This window comes from Phodopus roborovskii, unplaced genomic scaffold (assembly GCF_943737965.1).
Source record: "Phodopus roborovskii unplaced genomic scaffold, PHOROB, whole genome shotgun sequence".
NCBI lineage: Eukaryota > Metazoa > Chordata > Mammalia > Rodentia > Cricetidae > Phodopus > Phodopus roborovskii.
In genome coordinates this window covers 242,469-261,383 of record NW_026125960.1, presented here as the reverse complement: position 1 = coordinate 261,383, position 18,915 = coordinate 242,469, and the positions used below count along the sequence as shown (strand labels likewise).

General features: G+C 37.9%; 1 protein-coding gene across 5 annotated transcripts in view; it reads right to left on the bottom strand.

Moving 5' to 3' along the window:
* The window catches only part of LOC127218170 (glycerol kinase), a 71,087-nt gene that overhangs the window by 38,957 nt on the left and 13,215 nt on the right, over nt 1–18,915 (bottom strand). For 3 of the 5 annotated variants that reach the window (XM_051179195.1, XM_051179196.1, XM_051179198.1), the window contains exons 2-6: nt 16,605–16,678; nt 15,658–15,764; nt 8,307–8,384; nt 3,811–3,894; nt 528–604 (exon numbers count right to left, since the gene is read on the bottom strand). In XM_051179195.1, the coding sequence (XP_051035152.1) occupies nt 528–604; nt 3,811–3,894; nt 8,307–8,384; nt 15,658–15,764; nt 16,605–16,678 (420 nt within the window). The remainder of the gene's footprint in view (nt 1–527; nt 605–3,810; nt 3,895–8,306; nt 8,385–15,657; nt 15,765–16,604; nt 16,679–18,915) is intronic. The other 2 variants (XM_051179197.1, XM_051179199.1) reach the window with 1 other exon arrangement.

Below are 18,915 nucleotides of genomic sequence, written 5' to 3'. Positions count from 1 at the left end.
TCCTTTTTGTGGGAACAAAGTTTATTTTAATTTTTTAAAAAATCTTTTCCTTTGTTTTGTTTAAAAAGACAAAAAAATGATCTTTAATGAACATCTAGAACACTATGTGCTTTTCTTTTTCACTGAATGCAGGTTACCAAGAATCAGCACTTTCTTCACTGGGCAGAATTCTGAAAGTCTGGTTAAATTAAAGAAAGCACCCCTTAGGGAATATGATTTAAGATAGTGGGACATGATCTCTACCAGTATGTCCTCTTGGGGTATTATTATTTCATTTCCTCGCAGAACAAAAAAGAAAGGTGAAGACTTGATTTGACCAGAGTTATCTGATGGAAATACTCCATACACTGTATAAAATAACCATTTTACCACAAGTTGTAAAACTGAGATAGTCTGTCTCATGAAATCTGTGAACTTTCTTTGGTTGTGAGCCTAGACTTTAATGGCTGAGCCATCTTTCCAGCCCAAAATCTGTGCACTTTTTTAAGCCACAATTCTTACAGACTACTTCTGAAGAGATTTCTTACCTTGACAAAGTTATTATTTCCTGGAATTCTTTTACTAAGGTTCTCAACAGTAGACTGGGTTCTTAGGTCAAGCCACACTATAGATCAAAACATAAATAGTACATATGAAGAACTTAATAAAAATGAGAACTTAATGAAATCACTGTCACAGATAGGAGACTGATTAGTTTCCATAAGCAATTAAAATGCTGTAGCTTCTAAAGAACAGAAATTAGAAAATGAGGAATGAATAGACATACTGTTAGAAGAAAATATATTTACAAAGGAGAATTGAAAGCTTTTATGCAAAATTACGGACCAAATTATAGGTACAATACAAACCTTGGGACTTTCATTTTGCATTATTATGTTTACACATAAAAAAACAATAAAAGTGCATTTGCAATGGGGATTTTCTAAACACACAAGTGGAGGGAAGACTTAAAAGCTGGGCAGGTTAATTGGCAGTGCAAAATGCACAGCTCTGAACAAAATGTGTACCTTAGAAACCTTGGGAAAAGACTGAGAATCTGATGGGATGTTTATATATAATAAAATCTTTCAAAGGATGCAAGATCTAAAATCATTAAAAGTATTTACTTTCCCATTACAGAGGGCCTAGGCCCTGCTCCAAATGATACTACAGACTTTGAAGATTCCCCCATGGAAGGCCTCATCCTCCCTGGGGAGCAGAAAGGGGATGGACTGGAGTTTGGTGGGGATAATAGGAGAGAATGGGAGGGTGAGTCAACTGGGGTAGACATGTAAAACATCCTTGTTTCAAATTTAAATAAAAAAGGAAAAAAGTGTTTAATTAAGACCCATTTTTTTGCTGGATTATATGGAAAAATCTCTAATGGACCACCATTTTATTTACTAAACTTCTGTTATCTGCTTTCTGATCTCCAAATAGAAAATAACTCATTTTGCTTTGTGGCAGAAGCTTGGGCAGGAGAATGCACTAAAAACTATACAATAGACTGAATAAGAGGAAAAAAAAAAAAAAGAAACCTCCTTTGCTCTATTTTGTTTAAGAGACAGGGTCTATCGTATTTAACTCTTATAGCTTTTAATCTACTAGTGGTAAGTCAATATTTTTAGGACAAAAACTATTCTCAGATGCCTCCTAAAAAAACTGAGGCCCATGGTCTATTTAAAGGACTCTGAGGGAAACAATGCAAGTTTGCACACTGCAGTTTTGAATTCTGACAGATACCTACTTTGATTGACTTAACTGTGTTATTCTGTTCTCTTCATTTCAAAGCAATTCTTTCCTGTAATTCTTTCTAATTAAATAACTCAGAGCTTCATTTTGATAGTACTATTTCCCGTGAAAATCAAACTGGAGACTTCAGGATCTGGTTTTCGTAGGTAGAAAAAACAGCAAGCAAATGACCCACATGACAACCAAGAAAATAGGAGGATAGCAAGACCCATGAAAATAGATGACCTATAGGTAAGATCTGCATTTGGTGCCCAGCACCTACTCCTCTTGGTCCCAGAAGCATCATCTCAAATTCCCTTTGGGGATTTACATTTCCATAGTCCTCAGCCATGTTGTTTATCTAAGAATTTTCCCAACCCCAAGTTCCAGGTTAGGTATGAACATGAGAGATCCCTTGGCCAAATCACCTAATTGAGTGAGATTTCTGTTCAGACTTCAATTGTCATTTCTCTCAGCTGCATTTGACACTGTGTTATTTGGCTCTGCTATTTTCATGATGGGAGACCTAAGTCTGTCATGTTAGGAACTAGAAACCATCTCAGAAAAGACAGACTTGAGGGAAATACCCGTGACTCTATTCAGACTCAGTCAACAACTAAACTAAGCTAACACTGGATGGCTAGATCCATTATCAAAATAAATTGATTTTTATCTTTTCACTTGACTTAGTTGGAGCTGAGTTTACTATTACAATGTCAGGACACAAGCCATTAGCAATATCATCAGAGGTGGCAATATCTCCCATATCAAAGGAACAAGTCAGCTACATTTTCCATAGTAACAGTACTGTGTGATGGTGACAGAAAATAGACTTCCCTCACAGACAAGCAACCTTAGCAGATGTTATTGGATTAACAGAAATAACCAGCGAAAGTGGAAGGATTCAGAAGAGAGGCTTTAAATCTATAATATGTACATCTTTAGTTAATTAAGGACACCTTCATTCTCAGTGTTCTGAACTACAATGAGGTATGAGTTTAAAAATTAATTTAGTGAGTTTTGATTACTGCTTCAAAAATTAAATGGTATATTATGATAGTGAATATTAGAGTACATTGTACTTGGTAGGATAAAGATTGATTTGTGAAACATTTGTTTTTTAGTTAAATGGGTTTGTTGAAACCACTACCAGAACTCCACAGCAGTGGTTCCTTCTAAGGAAGCATAACAGAACCACCTAGAAAATTTGGAACTGACCTAACCATGACCTACCTTGCAGGATTCTGCTTCAAGTCTAGGGCAGACCTGAGCCTATATACTTTCCTATGAGTATTCAGAGTTATCCAGCACAATACTAATAGATGAGTATGTCTTTTGTAGGGCACGTTTCTTAGAGTATTAACGTGTTCCAAATAATTCAAAACCAAACCAAACCCCGACAATAAAGCAGCACTAGGAATCTCAGTGGTCCAGTGTTTCTCTTCACAAAGATAAGTTAACTAGGCTAGGCTTATAGTAAAGCTTGACAACAGTGGGATCCACAGATTAAATTCTCACTACAAAGAACCAAAACACTGAATGTAAAATCATGAAACCAAAATCCTAAGTTTGCCTTTGCGGCCAACAAGCTTTGTGACTTATGCAAATTTTAAACCCTTCTTGACCTGGATCCCCTAAATATAAAATAAGGATGCTGGAGTGGATGGCATCTAAAGTTCTTCTCCTTCCACTGTTCCAAGGTTGCCGAAGGCTGTCATATCTTTATTTTTTTTTTTATAATCAAAGAGTACATGGCAATGAGAGTGTATGGAATGAATTAGTACAAATGGCAAAGAAAAAGATGTCAGTGGTTGTTGATATACTACCAAAGCAATCCACAAATGTTCAAAATTAATGGAATTAAGAACAAAACGATTAGAAAACCCATTACAGAAGCTAAGATGGCAGAATTAGATTTGCAGACCAAGAGATCAAAAGCCAAAGAGAAGACCCCCAAAGCTGGAGGCCTAAGCCCCTTGGTGTAGGTAATTTCTGAGATTAAGAGAAGTGACAGGTCCAGATCTGGCAGCAATAGTCAATTTCCCCCAACATATCTGAGTTGGAAGGTTGGGAAGTGAGCAGTAGCCAGAGCACCAATACCTGAGGAAGTACCAGCAGCTGGAACTGAAGAGCCAGAGGGGACAACGGCAACTGGAACTGAAGAGCCAGGAGAAACTGGAGCAGCTGGAGCATTAGGAGAAATAATGGCAATTCATGCTAGAGATAGCCAGGTCCAAGGTCAGTGCACGCTCATTTGGAAATGGTAGATCACTTGGGCAAGTTCATTAGAATGAATGAAATGGAAGAGACATGGAGTAGAAGGGTACAAGAAAGTCTAGTCTGAATGCCTGGTTCATTAGTACTTCCATTGGTATGAAGACCATGTACCAGTTTCTTGTTCAGAAAGCTCCTTCCCTACCTGACAACAAATGTGCATCTTAGTTTAAAAAAAAAAATGAACTAAAATCATGCATGATATATTACAAGAGAAAATCTTCAGGGAATATTTAAAAGAATATGCTGTGGTCATATGCTGTAGGACATGAGAGAGTTATTTTGGGAAAGCACAATCCCAAGAAAGTATTTTCCTCATTGGGTAGTTGGAAGTAAAATAATTTCTATAGACAGGAACAGCACCGTCTACTGGGAATAGGGAACTGGGAATTCTTAAAATTATAAAGTAATATATGGGGCAATAAACTCTAAGGAGTACAGAATACTATACAAACCCCTTCAAGAAGGTATTGATGACCTTTACTTGGACTAAGTAAACAGGAATATCAATGGTCCAGACCATCCAATAAATAGTTTACAAAAATAATTTGGACGGTGTGAATAAAGTCACATCTAATATATTTCATTTGTCCTGATAAGAGTGTTATGAGTGAAGAGAAATGTAGTTGTCCCAATCTCTATGGACCATTGTTAGTTAAGTGATATTCAAAGAACAGGAGAAATGATCATAGTTAGAGATATTGAATAACAAATCAAAAATTTGCTCAGTTTTGGCTAATCACAATAGGAAGCAACAAACATATCTAAGAAAATGACAATGGAAAAATCACTAGGAACCATCTATATAGTTTGCTGAGCACAAAGCAAATAGTGAATCTTCTCTGAAATGGTTTCTCCTGAGCTCTTTGTAGTATGCTGAGGTAAAGGGAGGTCCCATGTAATCCAACACACCAAAAGCAAGGACCTCCAGAGTTTTACAAAATGTTGCTGGCTTCTTTCCCTTCAGTAATATAAGAATTGTAAATGTGAATAGTTAAGCCATTAATTAAGCTGGTTAAAAGGTCATTCACAAGGGAGAAGACACTATGCCTCTCAGTTGATGATATTTTCAATAACACATGAAGCCAATAGAAAAGTGGAGTGTAGGAAAGGCAGAAAAATTACAAACTATTCACCTCCTTGTGTGTGTGTCTAAATACCTATATATGCCGAATCTGACATCAACTTTAGCTTTTAGTACATAAAAGGTAAAATGCCATTGACAGACCTGAGTTTCTAGTATATATTAGAATATATATGGGCATCTAACAGTAAATCATATGTATCTAAGGGATGCACTGAACTTTCACCTTTGCTTACAATTGGAAAAGATATCAGTATGCACAAAGCATTATTGCAAGTAAGCATAGCCTTTGTTGGAAAACCTATGCCATGGCCACCACTACATCCTAAGACTCCTTTATCTTACAAAAATACAAACTCTTTTTCTTCTTCTTCTTCTTCTTCTTCTTCTTCTTATTATTATTATTATTATTTGCTTGTTCATGATAAATATGGTTCATCAGTTATATAATATAATTTAGTTGAGTAAAAACAGGGAAATGAAAAGAATAGACTAGAGGGACAGTGTTTACAAGAGGAAGTGGAAGAAAAGAGTACTATGAACTGATTTCATTATTTTGTATTTAATCTTCTGTATCGCAGGCTGCCTGCAAACTCACTATACAGCAAATTTATATATATTCCATATAATATATATATATATATATATATATATATATATATATATATATATATATTTCAACTGATCTCCCTGGCTCTATGCCCCAAGTGCTTGGATCAAAGGTATGTACCACTATGATTGTTTTGGACTGAATATGAATATATCATAGAAAAAAAATCAAAAAAAAAAAAAAATCAAGGTGAACTCCTACCCCAAATCTGAAGGATTTAGGATGGAAAACTTTTGGGAAATTATTAGGTTAGAATAACAGAGTCTCAGAAATGGGATTAGTGCACTTATAAAAAGAGAGAAAGTGGACCCTCCCAACACCAATTAACAGGCACCTTGATCTCAGTTTCAAACTTGTAACTTCCACAACTACCATAAACAAAAATCTCCTGAACAAGCAAGAGATTCTATGGTATTTTGGTTCTAGCAACCTGAATTAAGATAGAGAAAATTAAAATCAGAATCATCACATCATGATATAAATGAGCCAAAGAAGCTTGACCACAAACCCATGGGGCAATCTAATTTTGTTTCCACTAATCCTGTCTGATCTTCCTTTGGATAAGACTGTTAAATATTTAATACCATGATGAAACTCACACCTGAAACCTACGTGAATGAGTGATAATTCAATGTATCTCTATATGAAATGAATTTGGAGGAAGAATCTATCCTTGTAATGATTAAGCAGCTTCTTTCCCTAGTTCTTTTCTATCCTCTACTTCACTTCCCATTTCTTCTTCTTGCTCCCAAATTCCTACTCTTCACTCACTTGTGTGACACAAAGGTAAATGATAAGCCTCTTTGATTTGTTGAGAAACATTTAGGGTTCACCACAGAACATGAAACATACAAAGGTATATAGAAATTTTCAAATCTGTTTTGAAAGCAATTTAAAGCCAAGTATGGTAGTGCATGCCAGTAAACCAAGCACTTGGGAGGTGGAGGGAGGAAGATCAGGAGTTCAAAGTTATCCTTGGTTATATAGTGGGTCCAAGACCAGCATGGAACATGTAAAACGTTGGCTCAAGAACAAACAAACAAAGTCCATCAAGACAGCTCAGCAGGTAAAGGTGCTTGGTGCCAAGCCAGCCAACTTGAGTTTGACCCTTGAGATCTACAAGGTGACAGTAAAAAAACTGACTCCAGTTATCCTCTCTCTTTCACATACCTGCCATAGAACGCACGCCTGCCTCTCATGAAAATAACCACATACATGTAATAAATAAATGCAATAAAAGCTTTTAAGCAAATTGTTCAAAAACAAGAAACAGGTAAAAACTTTCAAAACAAACCAATTTCTAATTGCCTAGAAAATAGCTTCAATCAGAAATTTAGTATCTCATATAAAATAAAAAGCTGTTTTCCTCTCTTAACATCAGTTAATTTCCATTCTCACAAGTTCAATTTATTTCTGTAATTTTTCTGTCATCTCTTTTGTGAAGCAGAGCTGGGGTTTTGTTAAATATGAAATATGGATTGAAAGCACAGTGCTAATAAGAAAAGGCATTCAAAAAATAGATACAACCTAGAGCATGGACATGGGCTTCTCAAAAATAGTCACTTCCTTCATGCTTATGAATTGACCAGTGTAAAAAAAAATACAGTTGCATCTGTCCTCTGATGTCTTGCCAGTTTTCCTTCTCTTCATTTTCATTGCACTATCTCAGTAACTAACTAGCAGTTTCAACTAATTAATAGCATCTACCACACAGAAATATCCTGTCCTGTAACATATACATATTTAGATGTATATACTTTTATTTGCTTCCCTTTCCAGTTTTATTTCTTTCCTTCTTTTTGAAAATCAGTTTCCCTTCTTTATTATAACTTATTATCTCAATCGTAGATTATTTTAGCTTTTCTTTTCTCATTTTTGTTTTGTTCTTTTGGTTGTTGAAACAGAGTTTTCCTTTACAGCCCTAGGTGACCTAGAACATGCCATGTAAGCTAGGTTGTCTCTGAACTTGAGACAATCTTCCTGTCTCAGTGCTAGAATTTTAGGCATGTGCCATCATCATCAGCATGATGTACTATTTAGGAAAGAAACCTTTTAATGGTTATAGATTTAGAGCACAATGTTCCTTTTAGGAAGTAGGAGTGTCATTTAGTGCTCTGCAACTGTCATGTGCTACTCAGGGATATTTACATCTAAGATGTGACACCTAAAGGTAATATTCTGAAGATTTTTGAGGTTTGTATACCCTGATGAAACACTTAAACCCAGAAACAGCTGAAATTCTGATAATTTATCTTAATAAGTTCAAATTTTTGGATAGAAAGTACAATTATATAGTGTATAGATAATTTTGAACACTTGCAATTTTGAATTTTCAGGGTAGGAGAGAGAAAGATCTCTTTTAGATGTTAGAAACACAGTGGGGGTCTGGAATTATCCATCATTTATATGATATAAATAATCAATAGAAGGTGGAGAGTTAATTTAATAGGTGAATAACTATGCTCTGAAAACTTGAAGTACACAGCAGTTCATCTCCTAGAGAACTCTGCTGCCTTCTCATCAGATCATAGGAAACATGAACATATGGTTTTCTGGTCAGATGATTTAGTGTGACCACCTTTGCAAATGGAACAAGGCCCTGTGCTGGACCTCTGCATGATGGCTTACCCACAGCATTGTAGAGAGGCTCTCCAGTTAGCTTGTCCCAGACTACTGTGGTTTCCCTCTGGTTGCTGACACCAATGGCTTTAAGAAGAAAGTAAAACAGAAGGAAGAAGGCAATTAAACATGTAGAATATTACTTCAATATAATAGGAACAGCTAATATTTTAAAAAAAACTTGCAATTTTTTGAGAAAGAGCCTCAATATGTAGCCTGAAACTCCCTTTGTAGACAGATTGACCTTGAATTAACAGAGACTGACCCCTCAAACACAATGCTGATTCTGCCTCAAGAATGCTGTGATTAAATCATATGCTACCATAACCAGCCTTCCATTTAGAATATTTGTAGTATTATCTGGTTTATTTTCCTTGTACGCCCCTGGGTAAAGTGAACATGCAATGTTAAGTTCTTAGGTCTACAGAATCCTTCTACATCACTTGAAGCACAAAATGACATGGATCCACATCTTTTTTGAAAAAAGTCTCCAGATTGTCTCAACGGATGTAATAATTTCACATGCTTACAATGACTAATTTTTTTTGTTATTTTTTTGTTTATTTTACATATCGATCCCTGTTCCCTCTCCCTCCCACCCTCCCATCCCCCCTAACACCCCGTCTCCTATCCCATTCTCCCCCACTCCACAGGGAGGGTGATGCCTTCCAAGAGGAATCATCGAAATCTGTCAAGTCATTTGGAGTAGGGCCTATGCCCTCCCTCCTGCCTCTAGGTTAAGGGACTACCCCTTCATAGGGAAGGTGCTCCTGAAGTTCTTTCGTACACCAGGGATACATCCTGGTTCCACTGTCAGAGGTCCCATAGACTGACAAGGCCTTCTAACTAATTTATTATTACATGCACCAATAAACTCATTCACTTGTTTCCTAATTGTTACGTGAAATGTCCTTTCCTATATGTATACTTATGTGCATACATATATTTTAATAGCCACATGCAGGACTGGTAGTAGGAATGCATGCCTGCAATTCCAGTGTTTTGAAGGCTGAATTAAGAAGGAGACCAGAAGTCAAGGTCAGTCTAGGCTGCACAGAGAATTCAAGGGCCATGACGCACTGTCTCTAGACAGGCCAGTGTGATGGCTCAGCAGGTCAAGGTACTTGCCACACAAGTTTGATGGCTTGAGTTTGATCCTTGGAATAAAGACAAATGAAAAGAGCACTACCAAGTCTCCACAAAATTGTTCTCTGATCTGCATACACGCACCATGGTATATTCACAACCCCATCCCAACGCACACAATACACTGTCTTTTAAAACATTAAGGAAATATTCAGTAGCACTTAGGCTCACCAATGTCAAATAGCCACTGTTTAAATTCCAATCTGAGTTCCTCAGAGTCTTATTTCTTGTAAAGTGAGTTCTATTTCTTGTAAGTTCAAAGTCCCCACCCAACAGTAAGTCACTACATATTAAAACAAATGCCTGGTAGAAAGTAAATGCCACTCATAGCTGCTGTAATTATCACCACTGAGTCCAGAGTCCAGCGACTGTTGCAGACAAAGAGACTGAACTGAGCAAGGATAAAAGAAGTCCTTGGCATCTCAGAAGGTGAAACAGCAGGAGCCTAGCAATGGGTGGCTACAGTGGAATATGGTGAAAGTGATACTTGTTTTAAAATGAAAATTTCACAATGTGGAACCACAATGAATTCACAACTAAAACAGTTCATTTCCTCATTGTTAACTTTCCTGTAAATCAGCTGGCTGCTCTTTTTAGTCACAATCCTCAAGTCACATGTCTGTCATGTAATCTTTCTTTATTGAGTTCTTCTGACTCATATTGAGAATCTGTTCTAGAACTATTTCCATCTGATTCTTTGGTTCAGGATTTCTCTCTAACCACTCCCTCTTCCTCCTCTATCTTAATTCCATTCCTTCATGCCAAGTGGAACTGCTCTGCTTGAAGACAATCAAAGTCCACTGAAATTGCTTCTCTTCGGGCCACAGATACCTTTATTACTCTACACAGTTCTCATACAATGCCACTAAGCTTTCTCAATGTTCGAACCACTTGCTCTTTTACCCTAAAATATTTTTTAAATTTCAATATATATTGGGGGGGTTGATTATGGAGGTCAAAGAACAACTTCCAGAAATCAGTCCTCACCTTCTACCATGTAGGGACTGGGGGTTGTACTCAGGTTTTAAGGCTTGACAGCAGGAGCCTTTAACCACTGAGCTATCTTACCTGCCCAAATCACTCATTTTTGATTCTTTCTTTAGCAGAATACCACATTCAGGCTTATAGTGTTCACCATTCAGACACATATAAATGCAACATGACAATATAAACATTTCTTGGCCTCATGAGAATGTTGTAATCCAGGCAGGCCTGGCCCCACCCCTCAGGGACCTGGCAAAGTATGCTGCCTCTGTGCATGGTAAGCATACTCTGGCTCTGTACACAGGTGAGAAGGTCCCTTTAAGGGGCAAACTCCACCCACTTCTGCTCGTCCTTTGTGCCTCTTTCTCTCTCTGAGAAGACAGGTCACTGTCTCGCCATCTCTGTCTCTGTCTATTTCTCTTTCTCTCTTCCTTCCCTTCCCTGAATAAATCTTTTCATGTAACCTCTGTCTGCCTGGCATATATGTCCTGCCAGCTGGCAAGGTCTCCCTCACACCATGTTATTGCAAGGATGTCTGAGAAAGGTGTCTCAATTTAGTAGACATTCTGACCTAGAACTCACAAGCAATCCCCTTGCCTAAGCCTCCCAAGTGCTGACAATATAAATGTGTATGACCACACCCAACATTAAAGTCAGTAATTTTTGATAGATGAGGACAACTAAAACCAATGAATCATGAATTTGTGAAAGGTATAATGAGATAAGATGAACTCTCTTAATGATTATCAGATAAGACTAAATGATATTGCTCTCCATGGGCAAAGCTCATTTACTTGCTGCATAGGAAATATAAATCAAATGTTTTGTGAGATTGTTATCAATGAGGCTCAGGGAAAAAAACTGGTCCAAACGATATAAGAGCAATACTTTAATGACCTCTGTTAATGAACAGCTACATGTCCTACAGTCCTCTTCCCCCACTGCAGTTAAAAGAAGTTGCTTTAGGTGATTGTTGATCTTTTACAGCCTTTATAGTGTTGCTACATATAGTTCTACATTGGAAAGCAGAAACCTGCTGTTCTGAAGACAATTCACTAAATTTTCAGTGAAAGTAGTAGTATGACTGGCCTGGTATGGCAGACAATATGGGATGTTTTCATTCTTTGCTACAGGCTGTTGATTGCCAGGAAGGAATCACTTTGGCTTACTATGATGTTTATATTGAATAAATAGGTATATCAGCAAGACAGTTGCTTTAATCCCAGCACTTAGAAGCAGAGGCAGGTGAATGTCTATGAGTCTAAGGCCAGTCTGATGTACATAGAGAGGTCCAAGACAGCTAGGGTGACATATAGGGTAGGAGAAGGAGGAGGAAAAGGATGAAGAAGAGGGGACATATACATGTTTAATTCTTACAGGACAGTTATTGCAAGTGCAAGACAAATTTACGAGGAACTGTGTGTCATCTTAACATACCTCAGAAAACCCAGAAATATTGGTATACCAGTGGGCTCAGAAGGCCACCATACTGCATCCCACCTTATACATCAGGGAGGCAGAACAATGTCAATGCCAGGGTGAGTTACCCAGTACTCTATCTCTTTAAGATGAAGTTTTATACCTTTGAGGCAACTACTCTTGACAACTGAGCACTACCGAGCACCTATTAGTTGTTTATATTGTTTCTAACTGTTAGAATACCCCCCCAGAAATAGTAATCATTTTGATGTACTACTCACATAAATTTGGTGATTGCACTTCTATTTTGATGTAAGAATAGCCGTGCATGGTGGTGAATGCCTTTAATCCCAGCACCTGAGAGGCAGAGACAGGCAGAGGCCAAATTTTCCTCCTCCTCTAGCTTCATATCTACCAGTGTGCTGCCATGCTTCCCGCCACAACAAAGGATTAAACCTTTGAACCTGTAGGCTAGCCCCAATTTAATGTTTTCCTTTACAGGAGCTGTTGTGTTCATGGTGTCTCTTCAAAGCAGTAGAAACCTTCAGTAAAACAGAAGCTCATACCAGGGGTGGTATATTGCTGTGATATGCCTGACAGTGCTTTTGTTTGGAGGAATGTAGAGTTTGGAACTTTGGATTAAGAAAGCAGTTGAATATTTTAAGCAGGGCTTAATGTGCCATACCAGTAAGAACATGGAAGATAGTGGTGCTGAGGATGATTTGAACTGTGAGAGCCCAGCTCAAGAAGTTTCAGAGAAGAACTTTAGGCTGTGGCCTAGGAAATATTTTTTGTGGTATTTTGTGGTATTTTACCAAAGATCTGGCTTCTTTCTCCCTTTGTTCCAAAAGAAAAAAAATCTGCTTGAAGTTAAACTGAAGAGCTTTGGCAGAGGACATTTCCAAACAACCCACCAGTGATTAAATATGCTGTGTGGCTATTAATGGCCTGGCCTTAGTTATGTAGCTCTATAAGGAAAAGGAGAAAGCTGGACAAGGAAAGCTGTATACAAAATACACAGTTTAAGGACAGAGGGAGCACCAGGAAGTATAACAGAGCTATGTCCAGTGCCCAAAGAGATAAGTTTAAAGAAAAGCCTCATCCTAAATGGGATAAAGGGTGTGGTGAACTCATGGCAAGACCCCACCCAGCTATGTTTCCAATTTGTGAAAAGGAATTAAAGCGTTTAGGGACAGGTGTGGTGGCACATGCCTTTAATTCCTGCACTCTGAGGGCAGAAGCAGATCTCTGAGTTCAAGGCCAGACTTACCTACAGATTAAGTTTCAGAACAACCGAGCTTAAGCAGTGTAGGAAAGTACCAAAACCAGAAAGCTGGTAAAAATGTATTTGAGTGAGCAGGCCATGCCCTAGCCCCCAAAGGCAGCAGAATTTGGCAGCTTTGTCCACATGGTTTTGGCTATAGAGATACAAGAAAGGAGTTACGGAATCCTCTTATGGGACTAAGGGAAGCTGATGAGGCCAGGCCTATGGCAGGGCTGCCCCTGCATGGAGGCCCAGAGAGGCCTTTGTGTGAAGCTGTGAATGTGAAGCCTGGATTGCCGTGGAGACCCCAAGATGTTGGAGAAGCCAGAGACATGGGATATCTGCCAAGGAGAGCTGCTAACAGGGAGTGGAAAGACTCTAAGAAAAAGAAGTGTGTTACAGTCAGCAAAGCAGAAGGCAGTAGGAGATCTGAAGAGTGTTTTCACATAAGACATGGATCTGCAGAATTTGAAATTTGCCCAGCTGGTTTTCAGTCTTGCTTTCATGCAGTATTTCCTCACTATGCTCTCTTTCCTCCTTTTTGGAAATGGTAATGTATATCCCGTGTCACTGTATGTTGGAAGTATGTGATCTGCTTTATTTTGATTTTACAGGGCATTAAAGTTAAGAGATTGACATGATTCTCAGAGAAGACTTTCAACTTGACTTTCAAAGTGTTGAGACTGTGACAGACGATGGAAGGGGACTTTTGAAGTTAGACTGAATGCAATTTTTCATTTTGATATGGCTACAAGCCTATAGGGGCCAGGGAGTAGAATGTGGTGGTTTGAATGAAAATGGCCTCCATAGGTTTATAGGGAGTGGCACAGTAGGTGTGACCTTGTTGGAGGGGAGCTTTGAGGTTTCAAATGTTCAAGCAAGGTCCTATGTTTCTCTTCCTGCTGCCTATTGATCCAGATGTAGAACTCTTGGCTCCCTTTCCAGACATGCTTGCCACTATGATGATAACAGACTAAACATCTGAACCTGTAAGCCAATCCTAATTAAATGCTTTCCTTTATAAGACTTGCCAAGGTCATAGTGTCTCTTCACAGAAGCAAACTAAGACAGACCTTATCTAAAAATCAAGACCAGCATAAAATCAATAAGAATAACAAAAACAATCAAGTAAAGAAAAAAATTCAGTTAGGACAAAAATGTTAGGAGTATGGTTAGTCTTGAAGCCAAGAAGATATGAATCAAAATATTAAAAGAGTAGACTGTGGACTGTAGTTCCTTCTATTATTGAATATATAATCCCAGGATTTAGAAAGCAGGAGCAGGAGAATTACAGAAAATTACAAGCCACATAGTTCTATTTATTTAGCCCTTGTCTCAAAAAAGTCAAACAAACATAAAAACCAACAACACAACACAATAAGAGACAAGGAGCAGCAATGACCACAATGAGTTTTAACCCTATACAATGCTCCAGCAACCTTGGGTAGCTAAGTAACTTTTTCTCCCTGTATAAATAATAAATCCAAGCACAGGTATTCTACCAGAATTTATGGATTCATAGAGAGATGTGCAATGAACTCATACTTTCAGGCAATGATTTCGTAGAAATTCTGTAAGTATTTGGATTTCAAAAACTAATCCTACCCTTCATGTTTCTTTCCTCAATAAAAGACATCCCCACCTACCCAGGAACAATACACAAGCAGATACAACAAAACAAAATGTAACAAAAACTACACGAGACTGAAGCCTCATCACCTTTGACCCATTTCTTCCCCTTGCCCAACTACTCACTACTCTCCCTACTACCCTGGAAGTAGACCAGTAAACAAGTATTGGTTCTTCCTCCTTGCTTCCATGTCAGTGGTGTCAGTCAAGCCACCATACTCTTTCAACACTTCTACAGAAACCTAACGCTGGTTTCCCCATGTCTAACTCTAACTTTGGGTCATCATAATCTACTTTCTACATACCAAACATTAAACTGTCTCTAACTGACAACTAAAGACGTGCCTCCTCTGACACTAAAACTAACATTCAAACTCCAAAATATGGCTGAGAAGACCCACTGGTTTCTCCAATTTTGACTCCATTAAACCCCTTTACCTACCCACTCTGTCCACTCAACTTGTTTTTAATGTTCTTAGAACATATTGGTCTTTATGACCCTAGACTACCTCCATTTGATATCACCTTGGGATCTTTGCATGCAATGTTTATTTTTCTTCGAATATTTTTCCCCAAACATCACATGGCTGACCCCTCATGACCCTTGAAATGTCAGCAAAATAATCACCTTCCCAGAGAACAGAAGCCTTCCATGGCCTCCTAATCTAAGCCCTTGTAGACACACCCTATCATATCACTCATTTTTTAAAATTTTCCACAGAGAATTTATTAATATCCAAATTAACTTGTATTATCTTCCTTTTTCCCCCTTTTTTTTCGTGTCTGCGTGAACAGGGAATGACTCTTGATATTGTTGTGCCCATATAAGAGGCTTGAAGTACATGAAGATTTAATTATGATCTGAAAGATTAAATTAACAAATGGGATTGGCAGAGCTGTACTAGAAGATGAAAATACCTTTGATGTTGGAAATATCAATATTGAGCTGTCCAAGTTTTTCACATGTTTTCTCTATACATTCATAAACAGACTGCAGGATTTCCTTCGGGTCTTGTTCTACCCATCTTTGGAAGAACAGGATAAATGCGTTAATCTCCAAGAATTCATTACAAACCTAACATGCTTCCACAAATAATATGACCTATTAGGTGTGCCTACCACATAAGTGGAAAAAAATAGGAAAGCAAAGCCTATCCATATTCTACATTCTAAAGGAATGAAAAAATAAACTATTCCCCATACATTTTCTTACATTTTTCTTATTCTTCACATAATTATAATCCATCCTGCTAAGAATGGTCACTAGCCAGATGTGGTAGCTCAAATTTCAAATCCCTGTATTTGAGAGGCTAAGGCAGGATAACTGTTCAGGGTTTTTTTTTGGGGGGGGGGGTAGGGGAGGGTTGAGACAGAGTTTCTCTATGTAGCCTGGAACTCACTCTGTAGACCAGGCTGGCCTCAAAGTCACTGAGATCCACCTGCCTCTCTCTCCCAAGTGCTGGGATCAAAGACATGCACCATCACCGCATGGCTAGAAAAACTGTTTTTAGGCCAGGTTGGTCTATAGAGTGAGTCTACCCTGGTTCCAAAAGCCAAAAAATAAAGCAAAACAAAATTCCTAAAAAGCAATCATTTTAGCACTGTTAGTGATAATAAGGACATAAAAAATAAATGATTTCAGAGTTAATACAGAATTTCTTATAGTTAATAGCCTTTGTTGTAGTACTTATTAGACTTTGTTTTCCATCTCTATAAATTATACTTCATTTCTTTACCAATCCCAACCTCTAGGGTCCTCTCTAGATGGTGCCTGGTTAAGTTTACTATAGCAATCTACAGAATATATGGGGTAAGAAAAACCAATAAATGCAACATGTCTTCATGTATTAAATCAAGAAACATACCCTTCTCTTGGGAATTCCTGTTTTATTTCTACTTGATGATGACTAAGAAGTTCAGCTGTTTTTGAATTGAAAACCTGAAAAACAAATCAGTAGAAAAAAACAAATCAGTATAATAATGCAGGTTGACATAAAATCTGTTTAAAGTTAAATGAAGCTCTTATTAACATATAGAAAATACTGAATTAGACGAAATGGCCACCAATGATGTTTGGCTTGTTCACCAGACAAAATTATAAAACATTATAATGTGGTTGACTATAGAGATGATTCAGTGGTTACAAGTACTTAATATTCTCCCAGAGGACCCAAGTTAAATTCCCAGCAGTCACTTCAGATGGCTCATAACTTCCTGTAATTCCAAACTTGTGGGTATGTGTAGGTGTATTAGTGGGCTACTTTGAAGGTATATGTTCATTAAACAAATATACAGATACACACATATACACATACATAAAAATAAAAATGTATCTCAAAAACATCAGAAATAATTTTCCAGGAGTGGTGGGGACTCACATCTGAGAACTTAGTACTCAAGAGGCTAAGACAGAAGCATCCAGAGTTTAAGGTAGTCTGAACTACAGGGAGACGACATCTTGTCTAAATTTCTCCAAAAAGGAAATGAGGGCTAGAAAGATGGCTCAGTGGTTAAGAGCACTGACTGCTCTTCCAGAGGATCCTGGGTTCTTTCCATTCTCAGCACCCACATGGCAGCTCACAACTGTCTGTAACTCCAGTTCCAGAGGATTTGATACCTTCTAGCCTCCATGGACTTAAGGTATGCAAGTGGTGCACATACATACATGTAGGCAAAACACCCGTACACATAAAATAAAAAAAAAATCCCCCCTTTTTTTTTTTTTTTTTTTAGAAAAAGTGAAAGAACTCCTGAGATAGTTTTGCAATTTTGTAAACATGGTCAAGGACCTATGACTGGGAAGGATACAGACTTAGCAAGGAATCTACTACTATTGCTTTGCTAAATGGACATGCTATTAAACTGCCTTCTGTACACACGTTTTTACCCATAGATTAGTGCTGTTCTGAGTCTTCTTCAGAGAAGCATTTTGTAGCTGTTAGTGGCAATTAATTCAGAGATTCATTAATGGTCAAAGTGTCAAGAATAAATGTAATGATGGAGCCGTGAAATGGTGCTACATGCCTTTGATCCCAGCACTCAGGAGGCAGAGGCAGGTGGATCTCTGTGAGTTCAGGCCAGCCTGGTCTACAGAGCTAGCTCCAGGAAAGCCTTCAAAGTTACACAGAGAAACCCAGTCTTGAAAAACCATAACAAACAAAAATTAATGATGGATGACAGGACATCTATATCATCCCTCCAAGGCTCATGGAAATCAGAGGAAAGGGAATGAAACAGCGCAAGAGCTGGAGGATGAATAGGAATGACACAAAAAGAAATCTTAAGACATGACATATTTGTTGCCCTCATAAACTCACTACAGTTGTGCTTACCTACATAAAATCTACACAACATTTGATCTATCAGCATTTTGCCATAGATAGAGAAGCGCTCATGAGGCACCAACCTCCCTGACCTTTGGCAATGGCACCCGTGCTTATACAAGCAACTCTAACTAAAGACACAGATACAATAAAAAAGAATATGTAAGAACAGAACTTCTTGGGCAGAAGGGTTTCAGCAGAAAATGAAGGAGTAAATGAGAGGGCAATGGGCATGAAAACAACTAAAATTCACTATACACATGATTGAATGTGTCAAAGAATAAATTTGAAAACATATCTAAAAGAAAATGAAACATAATATTTTGAATGAGAAAATTTCTGTCAGTTTTGGTGGTATGCACCTGTAACACCAGCATTCTGGAGACTTGAGGCAGGAGCACTGTCACAAGTTTGAGACCAGCCTGAACTACATAGCAAAGCTGAATCCAAAAAAATTAATGATATTGCTACTAGTAGTAGTAGAGTAGTAGTAGTAGCAGCAGCAGCAGTAGCAGCAGCAGGTGCATGCCTTAAAACCCCAGCACTTGGGAGGCAGAGGTAAGTGATATCTGAGTCTGGTCCAGGACTGAGCAAGTTCCAGGACTGACAGAGCTTTACAGAGAAATCTTACCTTGAAAAAAACAATTAAACAACAACAACAAAGCAGATCTTTACCCCTAAATAAACCAAAATGGCTCTCCACAAAACAGAAATTAAAACAGTTAATAGCATAGACTTCCTTGGTGAACAGAAAAACCAGGAATAATAAATAAAGTTGATATAGCGTTGATGGAAATAGCAATTTTCACTCCTCATTCATCTTACATGAGAAGAAAGATGCTTGTACATGATG